This window comes from Mobula birostris, chromosome 25 (assembly GCF_030028105.1).
Source record: "Mobula birostris isolate sMobBir1 chromosome 25, sMobBir1.hap1, whole genome shotgun sequence".
NCBI lineage: Eukaryota > Metazoa > Chordata > Chondrichthyes > Myliobatiformes > Myliobatidae > Mobula > Mobula birostris.
In genome coordinates this window covers 31,397,040-31,420,915 of record NC_092394.1, presented here as the reverse complement: position 1 = coordinate 31,420,915, position 23,876 = coordinate 31,397,040, and the positions used below count along the sequence as shown (strand labels likewise).

Genomic DNA, 23,876 nt, shown 5'->3' with positions numbered 1-23,876 from the left:
GTTCACTTAGCAGCAGCAGTTCAATGCAATACATAATCTAGCAGAGAGAGAGAAAAAAAGAATAAATAAAATAAAACATAATAAATAAACAAGTAAATCAATTACATATATTGAATAGATTATTTTAAAAATGTGCAAAAACAGGAATACTGTATATTTTAAAAAGTGGGGTAGTGTCCAAAGCTTCAAAGTCCTGATGGCAGAGGGGAAGAAGCTGTTCCTGAATCGCTGAGTGTGTGTCTTCAGGCTTCTGTATCTCCTACCTGATGGTAACAGTGAGAAAAGGGCATGCCCTTGGTGCTGGAGGTCTTTAATAATGGACACTGCCTTTCTGAGACAGTCTGGTCAGTGACTGCATATGATGCCTTCTAAAACAGGTTACCTCAATCATTTCCAGTTTGGATAGTTGGTATTTTATTTTACCAGTAATACCTTCATGGCTTTTCAATAAGATTTTATACAGTAACTTAATATTTGGGTGCAAAATATAATGGAAGGTTATTGATCTGAAACGTTCACTGTTTAAAATATTGGATGTTGATCAGTGTTTTCCAGCATTTTCTTCCTATAATTTAAACATGAGTCCTCTTATATTCAGAGTTTCAATTCAGAAAGAACTGTAGCTGAAATATTGCAAGTTAATGACCTTTTTTTTCCAATTTCTCTTCATCAAGGTGCAAGTTCTTCAGCTTAACTGAAACTCCTGAAGACTACACCATAATCGTCGATGAAGAGGGCTTCAAAGGTGAGAGAACCTAATTTACTCATGCATTGGTTGTACTTATTAATGAGGGAGGTCATTACTGCTATATGAACTTTGCAAAATGTTGATAAAGCCAGTGATGACAGCTGTTATGACTGAATTAGCAGCTGACTCTCGATGGGAAGTTCATATGTAAATGCCTACACAACAGTGGCCTAATGAACCAAGATACTGTCAGTGCCAATGGGAGTTAGTAGATAGAAATTAAGAAGCTCTTATAATCTGCTCGACAACTTGTTATTTTCATTGGATTTCAAATGCTCTGTTATTGCTGCTGTTCGCCAGTGTATTCTTAATATAATTGATCTGTCCCTGCCTATTTGTGTCTTTACACATGCTGCAAGACCACTTTCAAAGTAGGATTGGATCTAATTTTAAATCAGGGTGATTGGAGACAGTGCTTTTGAAATAAGTTGAGCACTGATACTTTTCCAAAAAATGTAACTTACTTGTAACATTTGCAAATAAATAGAAATACACACAGAGTAATGTTTCATTCTGTTTGCTTCTAATATTTACATAATGTCAGTGTAATATCATTTTTCCTTTCGTATACATTCTGTGAGCAGTAACTGCAGGTTCTAGCTGTCTGCAAATGGTGGGAAGGTCTTAAACTGTGTCCTTTCGCCACTGAGCCAGGATTCGGCTTTGGTGCATCCTTCAGCTCAACGCCCTTGACCTTGGAAAGTGTCGTTCTCCAGCAGTCAGTTATGGATGGACCCCTGCACTGAAAGACCACCAAGTTTCAGGCAGATCTGAGGGCAGCTTTCACGGATTTGATAACCTTGCCACAGCAATTGACTTTGTCTCAGTGTGTTTCCTTGGTGACCAGTAGTCCTTTGTTCTACAGCAATTTGGGATGAACTTTGTCAAAGGCTGCTGCGTTTCTCTTCAGACCTTCTTGGCAAAAGCACGGAAGAAGAAATGGAGGACGGTGCCTCAGGTCACATCAAGGGTCTCATGCAGTAGAGCCGAGACTCTGGCACTGTTGAACAATCCTGACAGAGAATCCATTCTCTCCAACTGCCGAGTGTTTGTTTGTCAGTAGTAGGGTGAGAATTCTGCCAACTGCTCTTGACAGTCTTCTCAGCGAGCCATCAGATAGGGTCCACCACCTGACCTTCCCAAGAGCCTCAGGAACATTCTGTGCAGACTGCGGCCTGTTTGCATAAGCAAGGGTGTTTGTCACAAACATTTCTATGAAGGGCAATTGGTACAGCTTGGCCCAGTTGAGAGGTCTATGGCAATGTGGACAGATCTGTCTTTTGCGACATTGGGGACTTCAAACCTCAGTACATAGTGACATGCACATGATTTGGATTAACAGAGCCACACATAAAAGTACTTGTCAAAAGGACTGTGTTGGGTACATTTCTCAACCTTTCTCTGGAGGTTTATACCTGGCATCTTTGTAGACAGGATCCGTTTTTGATTTCCAGATGGATTGGATCATTGCTGTAGTACAGAAATAAAAGACAGCCACAACTGCACCACATACACCAAAACTGGGATCATCTCACCCTGGACGGAGCATCCCCAAAACCCCATTCTTTGCTTTCCCTTGGCCGTACACCCCACCCATTTCAACTCCCAGGAATTAAGTACTCGGAAACTTAAAAATTGTCAGGCTCTTCTGTTTCTGAAAGTGGGCTCCTGGCTGGGCATCAGTCCAGCAGCAGAAAGAAGGGTGACAAAGGCCCCAATTCTGCTGTAGCTGCTGCTTTTACAACTTGGCGTTTCGTTTTAGTGTCCTTTGTGTGACAAGTTAGTGAAAGTGTGGACCTCTGAGTGAGGGATGCTGGGTCTTGAGTGAACTGAGTTAACAGCAGTCAGTCAGATTAAAGGACTGAGAAATATCCAGCGGATGTTGGAGAAAGAAATGTAGATCCTAGAGGAATAAAGAATGAATTGAGGGAATGAAAAGGGAAAGAACACTGATCATAAAATTTGATATTTTTAAAACCTTCAGCAACAATTACTATCTGAAGGAATAAATCTGCCCACATTTAATAATTCCTTTTCAACATCAGAGATTTTGATCAGGAATCCTTCACAAATTACTTCATTATGTATCTGTATTTGTAACATGAATAATTAACACTTTTTCTGGCGGTTCATTTTGGCCGTCACCTTTTCAACCTTCAATATAAGTCAGTGCCGCTAACAGGAGAGCATCTCACCTCAAACAAAAGCCTCTTGATAATTCGAGTTTAACTGTGAACCAGTTGCAACATTCGTGCGTAAGTAATGATGAGCATCTTTAACCTGATAGGTATTTTGACAGGCAAGTCTGTGTGGTCATTATAACCTTGTTGCCGGGAAGTTGTGCTTAAATCCCATGATCTACACGTAGGTCAGCCTTAACAAATAGTAAATGGGCTCTTACCAAGAGTCCTTAGTACCAGAATGGGTCTTACATAGTCTTACAGTTAAAATATAGAGCTTGGGTTGGAATCCAGTCTGCTTAAAGAGAATTAGTTAGAATTTGACAGAGAGAGGGAAGGTCACTACCACATTATACATCAGTGAGCTGCTGACTGCTGTAATCTATCAACCAAGATCCCATGAGGAAAGGACCATGTACCAATATATTTGTGCTCAAACAACTTTCCTTCAGCCTTACATGAAATATTGGATGTAGCCGACTGGATGGTACGCTGCTCTTGCAAATACTCATGAGCACAGTTGTTGCTAGTGCTATTACTTGTCTCCAAGTCAAAAATGGAACATTTCTCTGTCGCTTATTGGCTTCCTCTTGCATTATGTCTCTTAGATTTGGGGTTATTTTAAGAAGCGCTGCATCCTTAAAATGGCAACTCCAGCTGCATACTGGGAAAGGGGCTTTTTAAAAATTTTCTTTTGATGTGCTTATATGAAGTTAAGTCAGTACTTCACCTGCTTGAAATCCCTTCACAAGGTTTTGAACAACCACAAAACCTAGTCGAGCTTAAGCCATGTCTGCAAGACAACATATTGTTTTGTGAATCTCCTGCAGAAGTTTTGAATTATTTGATGGAAATGCCTCCCTTAAAAGTACAGTACATCTGCATTTCAATGGATTATGTCGTTAAAAGAGCTATTAATTCAAGATACAATTCCATGAAGAGGTATTTTGCTTTTTTTTTGAAAGATCCCAGAATCCTCAAGTAGGTTTTTATTTTCAAATTGCCAGGAGCATTTAACTACTGTTGATTATTTCAGTAAATAATTTGTGAATAAGTTAACTTAGTGGTTTACTCTGTTGCAACACTGTCTGAGCCCAGGGGTTCCCAGCCTTTTTGATGCCATGGGTCCCTGCCACAGGATCCATGGACCCCAGCTTGGGAACCCCTGATTAATCCCAATTGCCTTTTGCCAAGTGGTGCAAATCTGGCCGAAGTGAGGGGGTCTACTGTTTGTCTGGGCCTTACTATCCTGGGTGACTGTGCACACAAGATTCAGAGGAAGCGCAGCCTGTGGGAGATGTGTTCTGTTTTTTTTATTTATTCATTTAAGGGATGTGGCTGTCGCCAGATAGGCAGGCATTTATTGCCCATCCCTAGTTGCTCTTGAGAAGGTGGTGATGAGCTGCCTTCTTGAACCGCTGCAGTCCGCGAGGTGTAGGAACACCCACAGTGCTGTTAGGCAGGGAATTCCATGATTTTGGCCCAGCGACAATGAAGGAACGGCGATATGTTTCCAAGTCAGGATGGTGAGAGTCTTGGAGGGGGATTTCCAAGTGGTGGTCTTCCCCGGTATCTGCTGTTCTCGTCCTTCTAGATGGTAGTGGTCGTTGGTCTGGAAGGTGCTGCCTTAGGAACTTTGGTGTGTTGTTGCAGTGCATCTTGTAGACAGTACACTCTGCTGCAACTGTTTGTTGATGGTGGAGGGATTGGATGTTTGTGGAAGGGGTACCGATCAAGTGGGCTGCCTTGTGCTGGATAGTGTCAGGCTTCTTGAGCGTTGATGGAGCTGCACTTATCCCGGTGAGTGGTGAATATTCCATTACACTCCTGACCTGAGCCTTGTAGATGGTGGACAGGCTTTGGGGAGTAGGAAAAGAATTCTCAGGAAGCTTCCTGGTAATAGAGGTCATGTTGTAGGTAATAAGGAATTGTATAGCAGACAAAAAAAGGAGATAAGTGGCATAATTGAGAGAGTTTGGAACCTACAGTATGTGGGGAAGCTCTGTTTTTTGTTCGTAATTGTCCAAGAAGATGGGCAGTTGTTGAGAATGTTGATGGAAGAGTGGAGGACACACAGCCCTAGGATATTCACCCCTGCACCATCTCCCTTGGCCTGGGGTTCAAGAAATCACTGGTAGTGCCAGAGGGCCTCATGGGCTCCCTTTGCAAGGATATGATGTCCTAGGAATTACCTTAATGTCCTCAGTTTCCTTTGAGTCTGATCTCTGGGTAATTCCTTGATGAATAATTCTGTCCTCTGCAGTGATGGACTGATATCTTTGCCCTTGGACTCCAACTGGATTAACACAACGCTGACGGAGGCACACAGGACCGACGTATATTCGGGTCTCGTGATGGAGGCTGTGCCGGATGACAGCAAGGGTTCAGGGACAGCAGAGGAGCTCAAAGGAGCACAGCCCATTGTTATCTGAACAACTCCGGTTGGAGGAAGGTTTTCACCACACCACTGCCTGTGGGAATCCTGTCTTCATCTCCATTGAACATCACTGCACTGAGTCCTCACCCATCTCATCTGATGACCACTCTGCCCCACACTTGCCAACGACCCTTTGCTTGTGCAACCTTTTGTGCTGCCATAACTTTGTGAGCTTGGAGCTGGCCTCCCTTTAAAGAGCTCAGAACGCGCACGCAGGGAAAAGCGTCATTTGCATTGACGACCAGCACAGCCTAAACTTGGGGGAAGTGGGGGCAGGCAGGTGGTGTTGTCATGCTGCCAAGATAATGGTGATGTTTAAACCTGGATTTGTGCTTCTGCGAGTGTTTCCTGAGTCCCATGGTAAGGAGGTACCTGATGGCAACGTTCTGTTGGTATCAAGGTGGATACTTTGGGCTCAGCATCCAGCTTGAGTCTAGCTCCATCTGTGAGGTCACATTCACAACTACTGGAAGGGATTGATTGCATTGTAGTGTAGTAATTTTAAAAATTCACTCTACTGCTGCCGCAAAGAAAATTACGACATGCTGTATGCGAGAGATGATAAACCTGATACTGATACGGGTCTCTATTGGGGATTGAGAGTGGGAAGGCGGCCAGGGAGAGGTGAATCATGGTTTGGAAGAAGGGAAAGGGGACGAGACGGAGTGGGAAGTGCCAGAGAGGCATTCTGTAATGATCAATAAACCAATTGAAATCAAATGGCCTTGCCTGGTGTCCGGGAGTTGGGTGTGTCTGCACCCACGCCACTCCCCACCATGGCACTCCTTATCTGCCGCGGTGCTCCACCCTCACCATTCCCAGCATCCTTTGCTCCCGCCAGATTTATAATCTCGCTCTCAGTTCCCTGTTGACATATAGAGTCTTAGGCACCCTAGCTTTATATATGCGTGCCTAAGACTTTTGCACAGTACTGTAGTTCCATAAGCCTGTTGGCGAGACAGAACCATCGTTGCCAGATAGCCACTGTTACTACATGATAAATATTGGAGCTTTGCTGTATTGGAGACATTAGAGTCTCGCCATCTTCAGAAGTTTTCTGATGACTCTGCCATAGTTGGATGCATCAGCGAGGGAGATGAGGCTGAGTACAGGGCTACGGTAGGAAACTTTGTCATATGGTGTGAGCAGAATTATCTGCAGCTTAATGTGAAAAAGACTAAGAAGCTGCTGGTGGACCTGAGGAGGGCTAAGGTACCGATGACCCCTGTTTCCATCCGGGGGTCAGTGTGGACATGGTGGAGGATTACAAATACCTGGGGATACGAATTGACAATAAACTGGACTGGTCAAAGAACTCTGAGGCTGTCTACAAGAAGAGTCAGAACCATCTCTATTTCCTGAGGAGACTGAGGTTCTTTAACATCTGTCGGACGATGCTGAGGATGTTCTATGAGTCTGTAGTGGCCAGTGCTATTTGCTGTTGTGAGCTGGGGCAGCAGGCTGAGGGTAGCAGACACCAACAGAATTAACAAACTCATTCGTAAGGCCAGTGATGTTGTGGGGATGGAACTGGACTCTCTGACGGTGGTGTCTGAAAAGAGGATGCTGTCCAAGTTGCATGCCATCTTGGACAATGTCTCCCATCCACTACATAATGTACTGGTTGGGCACAGGAGTACATTCAGCCAGAGACTCATTCCACCAAGATGCAACACAGAGCGTCATAGGAAGTCATTCCTGCCTGTGGCCATCAAACTTTACAACTCCTCCCTTGGAGGGTCAGACACCCTGAGCCAATAGGCTGGTCCTGGACTTATTTCCTGGCATAATTTACATATTACTATTTAATTATTTATGATTTTTTATTGCTATATTTATACTCTATTCTTGGTTGGTGGAACTGTAATGAAAACCAATTTCCCTTGGGATCAATAAAGTATGACTATGATTGACAATGACTATTCATATCATTCACTAGGAATGCTTGTACCTTCCACACAGTCACAGGGGAACTCTGATTGACTTTCATTCATTCCGAGCAGAAGCTGGAAGTCTGAAATAAAAGCAGAAGATGCAGGACCTGTGAAATTAAAAAGAGCTAATACTTCAGGTCAAAGCCCAGCTTTGATGAGGAGCTCTACCCTGAAGCTCTATCTGTTTCTCTTTCCGTAGATGCTGTCCGACCTGCTAAGCATTTTCTGTTTTATTTCATGCTTTTTGTCTTGATTTGTGTGAATGGTAAACTCTTAATTTCCTGCTTTTTCTTCCTATTCTGACTTGGCTCCTGAAGGAGATTGTAGATTGTTCCTGTAACCCTGTCCCCTCTGTCTCCTCTTAAGTTGCCAACATGATCATGAGACCAGATGTTAAAGACAGCAGAATTAGTGTAATTCCCCATGAGGAAAGAATCTGCTTTCAAATAATAAGCAGAAACTGTACAGTAGTTTTCTGGAATGCAGACTGGGGCTCACAGACAGTCAGCGCTGCCCACATCCTTAGCTTTAATCTTTGATCATGTTATCAGCAGACCTCAAATCATAACCCATCATTTGTTTTATGTAGATTACCCAAACTTTGTGAAGGGAGATATCGCTGATAGTGAACACAGATGTTGCCCTAATGTGAAACGTTGTGCAGAAAGAGAGAGCCAGTCTGTCTCCTACTTTGCGTTTCCCTGCTCTCTGATTTGGTGTCTCACAGCTCCATCTGATGCACCAGATCTACTAAGACTTCAAAATACCATTTTACTTTTTGCATTCATTCTCCTTATCCTAAATAGGATCGTTGTTTTGTCGGACTTTTCCAAATTCTCATTAGATTAGTCACTGTCTCACCTGCCCTTAATGCATTCCTACTGTCTGACCATTCAGCTGCCTCCAGTAGACCTTCTCTTTGGTCTTCCTTTGATCCCTCCTCCAACGCTTCCATCTTATTAGTACACAGACAGCGTTTACCTGACAGTTATTTACAGTACATCTGTACAGACATATACACACAGGTAGTTGAATCAACTTCTCCATGTTGGCGTGCACCATTTGAGCATTTTGATGAGGACCTCCTTCTGTGATGTCCACTAGGGCACCATGAAGCCATCTTCTTTCCTACACGCACGCACAATTTGTAGGCTGCACCTTCTGCAGAAGGACGGGAGGCTTTGAGAGAGGTCCTAAGTCGGCACAGTACTCACTGTCCAGGGATCAGAAATGGGGAGGTCTGGCTGGGTAATTGGAGGGGATGGTCAGGGGAGGGTCTCATTGGTACTGATCTGCAGAGGAGGTACGTTTAGGTGCTGGAGGAAGAGGAGCACAGATGCGTGCTGTGAATACAGCCTGAAAGGATTTCCACTGCTGCCCCTTTCAGCACATTCCCCTTTTCGGTCCAACACGGAAGCAGAACCAGTGGTGGCACCTCCTTTTGCTCTCTGTCTACCTGTTGAACGTCATTGTGCATGTCAGGGGTCGTCTCTGTGTGTGAAAGGACTGCCAACGTCATGAATTATACAGCAAGGCTCAGACTTCTGCATTTGAGTGTTTATTGTTAAATCACTTGGGTGATGTAGATTTTAGGGAAATGTTCCCCCGTCCCCTACCTTTGAATTGCATGTATTAAAAAAAGCAGAGCTTAACATCTAACTCAGATCAGTGAACAATCAAGTTCTCATATTTATCAGCTGCAGTGAATGGGATTAGATCCTTGCTCTCTGTGTCTCTGCACTAATTTACATCTCACCGGTAACCACCCTGATACTATCCCATCATCGCAAGCCATTTTTGTGACTTACTTCCCGAGTAACCTGGCCTTGTCCGTGAAAGTGACGTGTTACACTCTGTCCTTGCTTTTCCTTGCCAGCACACATGCCAAGGGACGGGGGGAAATAAAAACCACAGAAGGGAATAAAAAAAATAAATGTTGGCGACCGTGCGGCTACACGCGACTGCTCAGGAGATAGAGCGGTCCTGAGAAAGAGCAAGTGGGGGATGGTGGGTGGTAAGGACACAAGCATGTGGTCAAAATCTGGTTATTGTCAGAACGAGAATGTGTTGAAGGCGTGGTCAGAGATGGGGCAGGAGAGGGAGGTACTTGGCGAGGGCAGTGAATGGGCTGAGGTAGAGGTGTGTTGAAGACTGACTTATTGAGGAAGAACCGCCACTCCACACAGGCTCTAAGAAAAGGAAGGAAGCCGAATGGTGAGAATAGAATTGGGTTCTAGTGTACAAGGGGTGCATGAAACAACCAGGATGGTAAAGGGGAGGTGAGAGATGTTGGGACAACGATGCTCTAACAAATAGGAAGAGCAGAGAAGATTCCATTAGAGCAATGGTACAGCAACAATTTGGGCAGAGGATGTGCTAGACAAGTATAGAGATGGAAAGGTGGCTCCGACTTTGAGTGAATCTGTGGAATTAGTTGCCACAGAGGGTTGTGGAGGCTAAGTTGTTAGGTGAACTTAAAGCAGAGATTGTTGGGTTCTTGGCTTGTAACGGTGTTGAGGGTTACAGAGAGAAGGCGGGAGAATGGGGTTAAAACAAGGTCAGCCATGATTGAATGGTGGAGCAGACTCATTGGGCTGAATGGCCTAATTTTGCCCCTATGTTTTATGGTCTAAGAACCGTGGTTGGGGTAACGGTGATATGATGGACAAGGATGAAAAGGCAAAGCACCTGAGAGAGACAGAAAGAAAGCTGAGGCAACAAGACAAGCTCTGGCCAATTAGAGTTGACCTTGTTTTGAATTCCAACTGCACAAGTTGGACAAGGAAATTATTGTTTATTTCAAATCAGCTCCTCGGAGCCTCCTGTTGCCAGGATGTACACGGGAGAATTAGTGAGATGGATGCGATCCAGTGAAGCCTAGTATAAAAATACATTTTCAAAATAATGGAGCTTCCTCTGAAAGAGAAATGAAGAACTTGTGGTTTGCACAGTGATCTGAAAGTGCTGAAGAAATGCAATGAACGTGCAGCTGTGCGTGTAATGGGATTTGTTTCTGGTCCTGTTTTTTTTCTGCTCCTAATACAAACAGCTGTTAAACAGAGCGCTGATGTGTCTGGTGTGCAGAAGGTCTGTCAGCATGAACGTGGGCCTTAGCTGGAGCTGGGAAGCAGTGGTGAGCTGGTTCAGGGAGTGGTTTCAGGTACCAGGGAAAGTGACTTGGAGTATGTTAAACTTCTCAAGGATCAGAATCAGGCTTAATATTACTGACATATGCTGCGAAATTTGTTGTTTTGTGGCAGCAGTACATTGCAATAATTTAAAAGTATTATAAAATTACAATTTAAAAGATCTATGCAATTAAAAATGAATTAATAAGTATTGCTAAAAGTGACCAAGATAGTGAGGTAGGTTGGTTCATTGTCCATTCAGGATTGTCAGAATGTTTTAGCTTCTTCAGTGCCTGTTTCCTATCACACTTCATGAATTAATTTCAAAACAGCACTTCATTTTATCAAAAACCCGTCATCCCATAAACCTGCATTTGATCATTTCTTCTGTATTAGAATGGAGGCATAGAAATTAAGGAGATGCTGAAAGTTTCAGAAAGGTTGCTCCGTTCTAAATCGCTTTACATCTTCTCGGAAAACATTGGACTTTTAAACAGGCATTCTTCAAACAAGCAACACACATCAAAGTTGCTGGTGAACGCAGCAGGCCAGGCAGCATCTCTAGGAAGAGGTGCAGTCGACGTTTCAGGCCGAGACCCTTCGTCAGGACTAACTGAAGGAAGAGTGAGTAAGAGATTTGGAAGTTGGAGGGGGAGGGGAAGATCCAAAATGATAGGAGAAGACTAGAGATGCTGCCTGGCCTGCTGCGTTCACCAGCAACTTTGATGTATGTTGCTTGAATTTCCAGCATCTGCAGAATTCCTCGTGTTTGCGTTTTTCAAACAAGGGCTGTTTAACGGTAAGTGGTCTGGTGAAGGGAACGGTGGATGTGAAATGTGGAAATGGCTTTGACAGCCCTGCTCTCCAAAAGTGGCTGCAAAGCCCCCCCCCCCATCCGCTTGAACACTGAGGCTGTGCTATTCTGCTTCAGCCTCCCTCCCTCGGGTAGTTACTTAAATGAGGTGCTTGAGCTTCAGCGGTGAATGTGCATTCAACAGCACTGTATGAGAGAGTGGAAAAAAGCATTCCCTTTCACTGTCCCTGTTACTCTTCCCCCACATCAGATATTTTTTTAAATTTCTTTTAATGCAAAGCACCAGTGCTGCATGCCAAAACTGCCTGTTCATTTGTGCTGACTGTGCAGGATTGGCAGTACCAGAGGCACAAAGCAGCTGAACAAATAGAATATTTTGCAGTTGCTGTACTCCCCGGAGATTTGCCAAACACCTTAAAACTTAGGGAGTTGCTCAAACTGTTGGGCAGCTCATGTGATCATGTCGCTGTTCTGCACGGACACTGGTTTAAAAAAAACATTAAAAACTGCAGTTGGAGCTTGTCAGACAATGGAATGGTTTTGATAGCGAGCCAGTGTTTTTTTTTCTCTCTGAAAATGGCTGAGATGCATGGTTGATGAATATGTGAAAAGGAAAATTATGAAATTTAGCTTAACAACCTTGAATGCTCACGACATTTTAGAAGCATCAGCCTCTGGGTTAATAAATGCAATCTCAAACTTTGAGGGTGAAATGAGTCTCTGCAAACTGATTTTGTTACCTCCACACGACCATTCAGTGCAGGGCTGGCTGAGCTGATTAATACTGCCCTCTGTCAACCTGAGCTCATCAGGCCTGGTACCAAACCTTGTTCACCCCTCCTCTATAGTGACCTCTATTTAAGCAGAGGGTCGATGTTAAAATTCTTTTATCTGATGGCAGAGGGGAAGAAGCTGTTGCTGAGAAGTTGAGTTTGTGTCTTCACGCTCTTATACCTCCTGCTTGATGGTAGGAACGAGAAGCAGGCATGTCCTGCGTGATGGGGGTCTTTAACGATGGGTGACGCCTTTTGAGGCATCACCTTTTGAAGGTCCCCTGAATGCTGGGAAGGCTAGTGCCCGCAAAGGAGCTGGCTGAGTTTACACCTTTCTGCAGCTTTTTCCGATCCTGTGCAGGGGCCCCCTCCGTACCAGATGAGGATGCAACCAGTTAGAATGCTGTCCACGGTACATCTGTAGAAATTTCTGAGTGCCTTTGATCTCCTCATAGTCCTAATGAAAGATAGCCTTTGTCGTGCCTTCTTTGTAATTACCTCAGCATGTTGGGTCCAGGATAGATCTTCAGAGATGTTGACACCCAGGAACTGGAAACGGCTCAGCCTTTCCACTGCTGATCCCTCGATGAGGACTGGTGTGTTTTCCCTCGACTTCTCCTTCCTGAAGTCCACAATTAATTCCTTGGTCTTACTGATTTTGAGTGCAAGGTTGTTGTTGTGACACCACTCAACCAGCTAATCTATCCCGCTCCTGTAATCCTCCTTGTCACCATTTGAAATTCTGCCAACAATATTTGTGTCATCACGAAATTTATAGAGGCTTTTGAGCTGTGCCTGGACACGTTGTCGTGCGATTAGAGGGAGTAGAGCATTGGGCTAAGCATGCTCCGTTGAAGCGCGCTAGTGTTGATTGTCAACGACTATGGTCTTTCAGTGAGAAAGTCAAGGATCTAGTTGCAGAGGGAGATACAGAGGCCCAGGCTTTGAAGCTTGTTGATCAGTACTGAGGGTATGATGGCATTGATCGCTGAGCTGTAATCAGTAAACAGCAGCCTGCCATAGCATTTGCTATTATCCAGGTGATCCAGGGCCGATTGGAGAGTCACTGAGACTGCATCCACTGTGGTCCTATTGTGGCAATGGGCAAATCGCAGCGAGTCCAAGTCCTTGCTTAGGCAGGAACTGATTCTGGTGATGACCAACCCCTCAAAGCACCTCATCACAGTAGATGTGAGTGCTCCTGGGCAATAATCGGTGAGGGAGTTCAGCCCGCTCTCCTTGGGTACTGGTATGATGCTCTTTTGAAGCAGGTGGGAACCTTCAGCTGCAGCAGGGAGATTAAAGATGTCCTTGAACACTCCTGCCAGTTAGTTGGCACAGGTCTTCAGTGCCATCACAGGTTCATAAGGTTTCTATAAAAACCAGTGAAAAGCAGTGAAAAATAGGTCCATACAAGTGAGAATGCTCTTAGGTTCACAATTCCAGGTAACGTTGGTGAAGATGAGTTTGCACCAAGGAGTCTCAGAGAGCGTTCTTTCTCCTTCTGTCCCTCTCACTATACCCCTTGCCCATCCTCTGGGCTTTTCCCCCCTCCCCCTTTTCCTTCTCCCTGGGCCTCCTGTCCCATGATCCTCTCATATCCCTTTTGCCAATCAACTGTCTAGCTCATGGCTCCATCCCTCCCCCTCCTGTCTTCTCCTATCATTTTGGATCTCCCCCTCCCCCTCCCACTTCCAAATCTCTTACTAACTCTTCCTTCAGTTAGTCCTGACGAAGGGTCTCGGCCTGAAACGTCGACTGTACCTCTTCCTAGAGATGCTGCCTGGCATGCTGCGTTCACCAGCGACTCTTATGTGTGTTGCTTGAATTTCCAGCATCTGCAGATTTCCTCGTGTTAGCGTTTGCAGGGGTTTCTATTGCTGGTCATTGTGATCCTGTTGGAACATCACTAATTGTTGAGGAACTGTTTCAGCCATGGTGACACTACTGATATACCTGAAAGCATTGTGGAACTGCAGTGACCCAAGAAAGTGAGTCATCTTTAAATCCCACATAAAGAAGGACACCAGAACGGCATTTCTACACTTAAAGAAATATTGCAAAGGTACAGTGGCATGCAAAAGTTTGGGCACCCCAGTCAAAATTTCTGTTACTGTGAATAGCTAAGTGAGTAAAAGATGAACTGATTTCCAAAAGGCATGAAGTTGAAGATGACACATTTCTTTAATATTTTAAGCAAGAAAAATTTTTATTTCCATCTTTTACAGTTTCAAGATAACAAAAATGGAAAAGGGCCCAAAGCAAAAGTTTGGGCACCCTGCGTGGTCAGTACTTAGTAACACCCGTTTTAGCAAGTATCACAGCTTGTAAATGTTTTCTGTAGCCAGCTAAGAGTCTTCCAATTCTTGTTTGGGGGATTTTCACCCATTCTTCCTTGCAAAAGGCTTCTAGTTCTGCGAGATTCTTGGCTCGTCTTGCATGCACTGCTCTTTTGAGGTCTATCCACAGATTCTCGATGATGTTTAGGTCGGGGGACTGTGAGGGAGGGCCATGGCAAAACCTTCAGCTTGCACCTCTTGAGGTAGTCCATCGTGGATTTTGAGGAGTCTTTAGTTTCATTATCCTGTTGTAGAAGCCATCCTCTTTTCATCTTCGGCTTTTTTACAGACGGGTGTGATGTCTGCTTCCAGAATTTGCTGGTATTTAATTGAATTCATTCTTCCCTCTACCAGTAAATGTTCCCCGTGCCACTGGCTGCAACACAAGCCCAAAGCATGATCGATCCACCCCTGTGCTTAACAGTTGGAGAGGTGTTCTTTTCATAAAATTCTGTACCCTTTTTTCTCCAAAGATACCTTTGCTCATTGTGGCCAAAAAGTTCTGTTTTAACTTCATCAGTCCACAGGACTTGTTTCCAAAATGCAACAGGCTTGTTTAGATGTTCCTTTGAACCTTTTGAATAGAAATTCTTAAAAGCCATTTTATGCATATCATAATGTGTGATATGCTCATAAAAAAGGTTTTCCAATATTTTTGGCTGAGATGTTCAGGATAGATAAGGAAGGAAATCAAGGAGAGAATCAGAATCAGGTTTATTATCACCGGCATGTGATGTGAAATTTGTTAACTTAGCAGCAGCAGTTCAATGCAATACATAATATAGAAGGAAATAAGTAAATCAATCAATCAATAAATCAATCACAGTATATGTATATAGAAAAGATTAAAAATCGTGCAAAAAACAAAAGTAATATATTTTTTAAACGTCGGATTAGTCGGAATTCTGATTAAGGAGAATATTGCAGAGCTAGAGAGGGAGGGTGTCCTCCATAGTCATAATCAGAATCGGTGTGGTTAGAGTTGAGGAAGAATATGGATGTCATTACCCAGGGACTATTCAATAGGCTTTCAACTTCTAGAAAGGGTGCAAGGAAATTACATTTGCCCAAACGCCATGCAGTAGTGATCGGAAGGATTTCAGTTATCCCAGTCTATAAGGTGAGGGGCAAAACACGGAGCAACTTTTGAAGTGTGTTCGAGAGAACCTTTTTGATTAATTCATTGATAATTGGTTTAATATTGTCACTTGAACCAAGATACAGTGAGAAGCTTTGTTTTGCAAGCTAGCTGGACAGATGGTTCCACGCATAAGGACATCAAAGTAGTACAAAAAGAAAATAAACTATAACAGAATGCAAAATATTGTGTTACAATTACAGAGAAAGTGCAGTGCAGTTCGACCATTAAGGTGCAGGGGCCATAATGAGGTAGATTGAGAGATTAAGATTTCATCTTTAAATGTACAACGGGTCCATTTAAGGGTCTCACAACAGGAAGATTGAAGCTGTCACAGCTCAGGAGAAGAGAAGGCCCCATCTCTTTCTGAAGAACTAAATGAGCTATTATTATTGGCTCATCACTTGGGCAACAGCAGTCTCAGCTTTGAATGGCTATGGTGTAGGATATGGAACATCCTGAGGTAAAACTTGTCAATTAGGCTGACTCCAATGGAATCCTAGGAGCATTGACAAAGTAGCTAACACTTAGGCCAAATTGAAGATAACCTCAGGTCAGAGACGATAGCACTGAGGGTGGATTGAGTTTGCAAATTTTCATTGTGAAATATCTAAAGGTTAGGATAAGCAAAAAAAAAAGGTGAGAAAGGAGAACTGTATGTGCGAACTCTCAGTGACTGACTTTGTATGCAGAACCTCTGTCCATTAAACTTAAAAGAACAAAGAACATTACAGCACAGTACACAGGCCCTTTGGCTGATGGTGTGCCGACCTTTTAATTTGCTTTAAGGTCAATCTGACCTTTCATCCAGGTAAACTTGCAGAAAACATTGCTTAATATACCTCAGAAAAATGACACAAAAAATTTATCAACATTACGGGCAGAGACTCTTCAACTGGCTTGGAAAGGAAGGGGGAAGAAGCCAGAAAGATGGGGAAGGAGTACCAGCTGGCAGGTGAACGGTGAAACCCAGTGAGGGGGAGGTGGGAGCGTGGATTAAGGGGAAATGAAGTGAGGAGCTGGGAGGTTTTCTGCAAACAGACCATACATCTGAACTTCCGAGATGAATGTCTTTTGTTGTCTTGTTAACACTAAGATTAATACGCAGGTATTTGATAGATTTCTACAAAACATTTCTTTTTTGCCATTTCCTGCCAAGTGGATTTGAAAATGCAGTGGAAATTAAAAGAGAAAAACTATGTTTCCTTGGTCCTTCATCCAGCGGACAATGTAATAACCTTCTTCGTTCAAGGAAATATTCCCGATCAAAACACAGGCCACATCAATAAAGCTGACTTAAAAATAATTAAACTTTAAATATTTTAATACAATTCTGTACCTCGTACGATTGTTGATGTGATTACTGAAGCTTTTGCCAAGAGGGACAGGGAACTCAAACATATAATCAGCATGTCATGCCATGACACTACCATGCTTGATTGTTTTGGGCCTTCGCTCGTCTGAAAGCAACACGGTCTTGTTCCTTTTGTGTAGTTAAAAGTACATTTATTCTGAGAGTATGTATATGTTATACAACCTTGAGATTCATCTTCTTTCAAGCAGCCATGAAACAAAGAAACGCAAAGAACTCATATATTTTAAAAATGATTGTCGAACGTCCAATGTGTAGAAAAAAAACACACAACGTGCCCATTAAAAAAAAATCAAAGATAAAAGAACCCGTATTAAAAAAAAGACCATCTAACACCCAGAGTGCAGAGGGAAAAAATCCGCAGGCAAATAGCACTCTGAAGTGAAGTCCGGAAGAGAGTCCCGTAGTCCAGCGTAGAGACAAGTAAACCTGGCGGAACAGTGATCTAAACCAGCCCATCCCTCGCCTCCCTTTTTCAATCTGGCCCGGCGCCTAAATCGACTTCCAAACATTGGGTTCAATTGCCTCGATATGGTCTGGGGCCTAGGCCTCACTGCCTCAATTTGGCCTGTACCCGACTTTTCTAATTCGGCCTGGCACATAAGTCCCCAGTGTATTTATTCCTTCTGCTGAATCCTGTTTGATCTACCAGTGAGAGAACTTTGAGTGCTAAGTCCTGTACATCTAGAACAGGGGTTCCCAACCTTTTTTAAGCTGCGCAGCCTTGCCGTTAACAGAGGGGTCCACGAACCCCTGATCTCTCGAAGGAGTTTATATTTCACTGCCAAGGCACCAGGGGTTTCTTGAAGCCAAGTTGTTTGAAGATGGGGGCTGGAAGGACCTGAAACTGATGACATTTTGCCCAGTGCATGGGTGGCATGGCGGGGTTAAAATTGGCATATGGTAACTGACTTGAGCAGAGATATAGTTGCATACATATGGAGGGAATGTGAGGAAAATAAACCCTTGGAGATTTAGCTTATTGTAAGAAGATAAATGCATGTGTCCTTAAAAATTGTCACTCACAATGAAGGTGTAATTATGAAGAAAGAAAACCATCCTTTCCATATGGCATTAACAACTTCAGAGTGCCTCTTTCACACAGGCTGCATCCTCTCCCCTTTGTTGCAGAGATTAGCAAAACACTGGAAGTATTTGCTCTACTTGCAGACTCACCTGATAGTTTATGTGCAATACAAGCAAGGCAAGTCCCTGCTGAATCAGCTTTGTACAATGCATGGGCTATTGCATATCCCCAGGAAAGAAATGGTTTCAATTCGTTTCATCTCTTCAATAATCAAGTGGAGTGTTGCTCAGAGCCTGAGAAGGTGTTCAACTTTGATCAAATGCTCTGCTCATTGGCAGTGAAGCTGACACTGCTCTGTTTATTCTTCACCTTGATTAGGTCCTTTACAGTGATCATACTGTCAAGAGCAAACTTAATCCCAGTTTGATTCACATGTTTTAATTTCAAACATTAAACATTATCTGTCATATTATGTTTTCGTATATAGCAAGTAGAAACATAAAATAATTTAGCCATGTCATATATTAAAGCACAAATTGTGATATATAATGTATCATAGTTTAATAGTATTCATAAATGCCATTTGTACATTAGAGATTCCCACTGTTCAGACTTTGAACTTTATATTGAGTGATTACTAAGAGGTCAAATGAATTTAATTTATTACCTTACAGCTCTCAGCAGATGTTTTATTGTAAATCGGTTGCACCTCTTGTTCTAATTTCAGAAGTTTTACTTTCCGCCAAGTTCATTGCATTCTGATGGTAATGTAGACAATATGGAGATGTGAGCAGGAGTCAAGGTTTAATGTGATCAAGAGTTAGCTGGATTAAGGGGAAGAGTGGTTAAAGGGTGATACTGAAGATGTAGAGATCTAGACTGAAAACAGAGGTATCATCCAGAAACATTTCTTCGTCAAAGGATTTGGAGTGCACTCCCTGATACTGATTCAGTTGTGGCCCTCTGATGCTAGATACCTGGAGGGAAAAAAAAATCAGGGATGTGGAGAAAGAGTCAACTGCATGGTTACTCGTTGAAGTCTTGATGAACCAAACCACCATCTGTGCTGATTCTGAGATGCTGTATAGTCTAGTGATTCATTAAAGAAAAGAGTGTATTGTGTGTGAACCAACATGATGATGGTTCAGGTGAGATGGAGGATCCAAATCATTTACCCCTAATTTATCAACTGGACATTTCCCTTTGTCCGCAAAGCAAAAGTCACAGCAGATGCCATTTTATTGGCTCTTCATTCAACCCTGGAACATCTGGACAGCAAAGATGCATACATCAGGATGCTCTTTATTGACTACACCTCAGCATTCAGTACTGTCATCCCCTCAAAACTAATCAATAAGCTTCAAGACCGTGGCCTCAATACCTCCTTGCACAATTGAATCCTTGATTTCCTCTCTTTCAGACCCCAGTCAGTTCAGATTGGCTACAGCATCTGCACAATCTCCATCAGCACAGGTACACCACAGGGATGTGTGCTTAGTCCCCTGCTCTTCTCACTTTACACTGAGGTCTGCGTGGCTAAGCACAGCTCCAATGCCATATTTAACTTTGTTGATGACACCACTGCCATTGGCCAAATCAAGGGTGGTGATGAGGCAGCATCTTGGAGGGTGATTGAAAATCTGGCTGAGTGGCGCCACAACAACAACCTCTTACTCAATGTCAGCAGCACCATGGAGCTGATTATTACCTTCAGAAGGAGGAAACCAGAGGTCCATGAGACAGTTCTCATCAGGGGATTAGAGGTGAAGAGCAGCGGTCCCCAACCTCCGGGCCGCGGACCGGTACCGGGCCGCAAAGCATGTGCTACCAGGTCGTGAGGAAACGATACGAGTCAGCTGCACCTTTCCTCATTCCCCGTCACGCACTGTTGAACTTGAACATAGGGTTGCCAGCTGTCCCGTATTTGCTGACATCCCGTATATTGGGCTAAATTGGTTTATCCCATATTTCCCCCGCTATGGTAGAGCATTCCTATGAAACCTTTTGTGCCGAAATGGCGTGAAGCGAAGAAGCAATTACTATTAATTTATATGGGAAAATTTTTTGAGCATTCCCAGACCCAAAAAATAACCTACCAAATCATACCAAATAACACATAAAACCTAAAATAACTCTTAACATATAGTTAAAGCATTAATGATATGATAAATACACAGCCTATATAAAGTAGAAATAATGTATGTACAGTGTAGTCGGGAAGATTAAGCCAAAACCGATTTGTGGGGAAAAAAATCGGCATATACACGCATGCGCATGTCAGATATGTGCACGGCACGTATGTGTACACAGATGCCCGTGCAAGGTTTCATGGTCATGGTAGTCTTTCTCAGGGTAAACACAAGTGTCTTGTCAACACACACAAAAAATGCTGGTGAATGCAGCAGGCCAGGCAGCATCTATAGGAAGAGGTACAGTTGACGTTTCGGGCCAGGACCCTTTGTCAGGATTTGACTGCTACTTTTGCCTCTTATTTGGGAGTGAGAAAGTTGGCAACCCTAACTGTAAAAGACATGTTGAGGTGAGTTTAACCCTACTTGAACAGCGCCCTGCCCCCCGGGTCGGCCGGTCCGCAAGAATATTGTCAATATTAAACCGGTCTGCGGTGCAAAAAAGGTTGGGGACCACCTGGTGAAGAGGATCAGCAACTTTAAATCCCTTGGTGTTATCATTTCAGAGGACCTTGCCTTGGGCCCAGCATGTAAATACAATTATGGAGAAAGCACTGCAGCGCCTCTGCTTACTCAGGAATTTGTGAAGATTCATCATGACATCTGAAACTTTGACCTACTTCTATCAAGATGTGGTGGAGAGTATATTGACTGGCGGCATCACTGCCTGCTATGAAAACCCCAATGCCCTTGAATGGAAAATCCAACAAAAAGCATTGATACAGCCCAGTCCATCACGGGTAAAATCCTCCCCACCACTGAGCACATCTACATGGAGCATTTTTGCAGGAAAGCAGCATCCATCATCAGGGACCCCGACCACCCAGGTCATGCTGGCTTCTCACTGCTGCCATCAGGAAGAAGGTACAGGAGCCTCAGGACTCACACCACCAAGATCAGGAACAGTAATTACCCCTCAGCCATGAGGCTCCTGAACTAAAGGTGATAAATTCACTTGCCCCATCACTGAACTGTTCCCACAATCAATGGGCTCACTTTCAAGGATTCTTCATCTTATGTTCTGGATATTTATTGCTTATTTATTATTATTTAATTTTTTTTCTGTTTGTGCTTGCACAGTTTGTTTTCTTTTGCACACTTGTTGTCTGCCCTGTTGGTGAAGTCTTTCATTGATTTATTGAGTATGCCCACAAAGAAATGAATCTCAGGGTAGTATTTGGCGACATGTACTGTATGTACTTTGCTAATAAATTTACTTCGAACTTTGAGCCACTGAAGGCTGAATTAAGGGTGTTGGAGCTCTTGTTCCTCCTTTTTCTTGGTGTGGCAAGAGTGAGAAGCGCAGTTCACAATGTGAGTCTTACCTTTGTACCTTGTTTATCTGAGTGTGATGTTGTACCAGCTTTCACCTTACACAGAAGCAAGATAATCTCATCATAGTTGAATGATATTGAATAAAAATACTTACGAAATGGATCAGCTTTCATCATGATGGTATTTCTGTGCGTTCATAATGTAAGTAAGTCATAGAGTCACAGCACAGAAACAGGCCTTTTGGCCCGTCTATTCTGTGCTGAACCATTTAAACTGCCTACTCCCATTGACCTGCACCGGGACCATAGCCCTTGGTACCCCTATAATTCGTGTACTAATGCAAACTTTCTGTTTTCATTTCATTTGTACAGGTCTGGTCACCAGACTTCGTTTGGGGTACTAAAGCACGTAATAAATTACATCACCACAAACCGTCACAGGGAGTGGGGAGAAGGATTTCGTAAACCAACACTACTCTCCTGGCTGGGCTCTTGGGATTGTAATTTATTGCCCGGGTTGATTTATGAACGAAGGTTGAGGATGCTGGTGAATATTGGTAGCTTGGGTTGCGGCGTTGGATGTTGCAGTGTTCGCCGGGTTTGGCAATTAGCTGGCAGACGTTTCTATTGGCTTGTGTTTCTTTGGGCCTTGGTAAACATGAAGCAGGTAAAAGAATTTTTAGAAGCATACTTCTCTTCTGATAACTCTGCAAACAAACATAGACACTATCTATGAACCCCTAAGAGCCAAAGAATGGTGAACCAGTAGAATTCAAAGGTCAATTGAAGGGGTAGCAGATCAGGACCGAGGCAAGCCCATATAAATGTGAGCTCCCCCAGAGAGAAACACCCAACAACTGTGCACTGAGGATGTCACCTCAGCTGGTGATGAAACGACTGAAATGAATGAAGGTTGCTCTATGTATCAGTGTTCCCAGCACAGTGCACACTTGCACACATTATGTGAGATTTGAAGTGGAGGTCTGAAATAATGGATGCTTATTATATCCTGTGCTAACTGCTTGGATGCATATATTGATTTGTTTCCAAATTAATATCTGTCCCCTTGCTCGCACTTAACTGAAGTGCGGGCTGGTGGGGATTTAAGTTATACTAGTAAGCAGAGTTTGTAGTTGTCGCATTAAATGACTGTGTTATTTACACGCAAGTTATTATTCAAAAGGAGTTACTCTCTTGCTGTTTCTCTGAAGGGGCAAAATCCCAAATCACATCAACGTGATGGTTTTCAGTTGTGTTTTTGTGAAATAAAAATGTAACTCAAAGGTGCTCAAGCTGCAAGTTCTTAGCTTACCATGGCACTATGTCATACCTGAGTCAGCACTGCAAGGATCAGTCGATGGGGCTTTGGAGTTGGCTGAATTCTCCACTTAAGCCTGACATGATGAGCAACGCAGAATGCAGGACAGGAGTTGCTGCTGATGTTTTGAACACTCAGGTGCAAGATTTTCATGTCTCACTCCTTGACATTCACCGTCTCTTCCAAGTGCCATCAACATCAGCGATGACTCCTAACTTTGGAGAGGGCTGCATGTTTATGCTCTGGAGAATCTGCCTCATTTGTACTCTGTAAAGTAATAAATTGTGCTGAAGTTATATTTGTAGATGATTTTAAAGTCGCTTCCAGTTCCCAGTTAACTAAAGACTGTGACATCAAATATGGTGTTCATCCTAAAGTTTTGAGCCACGATATGAAATGGTTTCTATTGATATCATACCAAACCACCATAAAGATTGGAATAGCAACCACACATCTTGCCCTTATAGTGTGCTTTTGATGCAATAAGATGTTCTGTATCAAAGTTCGTATATAAATGGACTCAGAAACTGATAACCCTCTTTTCATGGTGCTGTTATATGAGGGCATTATGAAGCCAGATTTAGTATCAATGTGGCCTTTGTGTTTATTTTTGCCTGACTGACTTAGTTAAATAGATTTGAATGATCTGGAAATGTGAGCACTTTTATCGCTGAAGAACGTTGCCCTGACATTAAGCGCGGTATATGTGGAACAAGCCCAGATCGTGTTACTTGACCAGGCAAAATGCAGAAGGCGCTGTCACGTGAGCATCAACTCATTAGAGCTACCGTTCGCAAAATGTTCAATTTCACTCTTCGACTAGTAATAATTTGCATATTTTCTGCATTTCCATAATTTCTTACAGCATAGAAGGAGGAGATTTCAGCCCCTCAATTCTAAGAGCAATCCCATTACCGCACTACATTTTCCCTGGAACTTTATTCTCTCCACATTCCCATCAATTTCCCAGGATTCCTCAAGGCATGATTTATAGAGGCCAATTACCCTGCCAGTCTATGCATCTTTGGGGTTTGGGTGGAAACCAGGGCACCCAGAGGAAATCCACACAGTCACAGGCACAGCATGCAAACACGACACAGACAATACCCAAATTCTTTATTGAACATGGGTTGCTGCATCAGAAGGCAGTAACTGTACGAGCCATCATTATTGCTTGACTATCATCTGAGTTCCTGCATCTATCC

General features: G+C 43.3%; 1 protein-coding gene across 2 annotated transcripts in view; it reads left to right on the top strand.

Annotated features, from left to right (window-relative positions):
- The window catches only part of LOC140187922 (cytosolic arginine sensor for mTORC1 subunit 2), a 177,583-nt gene that overhangs the window by 79,435 nt on the left and 74,272 nt on the right, over positions 1 to 23,876 (top strand). For both annotated transcript variants that reach the window (XR_011883177.1, XM_072243798.1), the window contains exon 2: positions 675 to 745. Coding sequence is in view for 1 of the 2 variants with exons in the window: in XM_072243798.1 (XP_072099899.1) it covers positions 675 to 745 (71 nt within the window). In the remaining variant the exon portion in view is untranslated. The remainder of the gene's footprint in view (positions 1 to 674; positions 746 to 23,876) is intronic.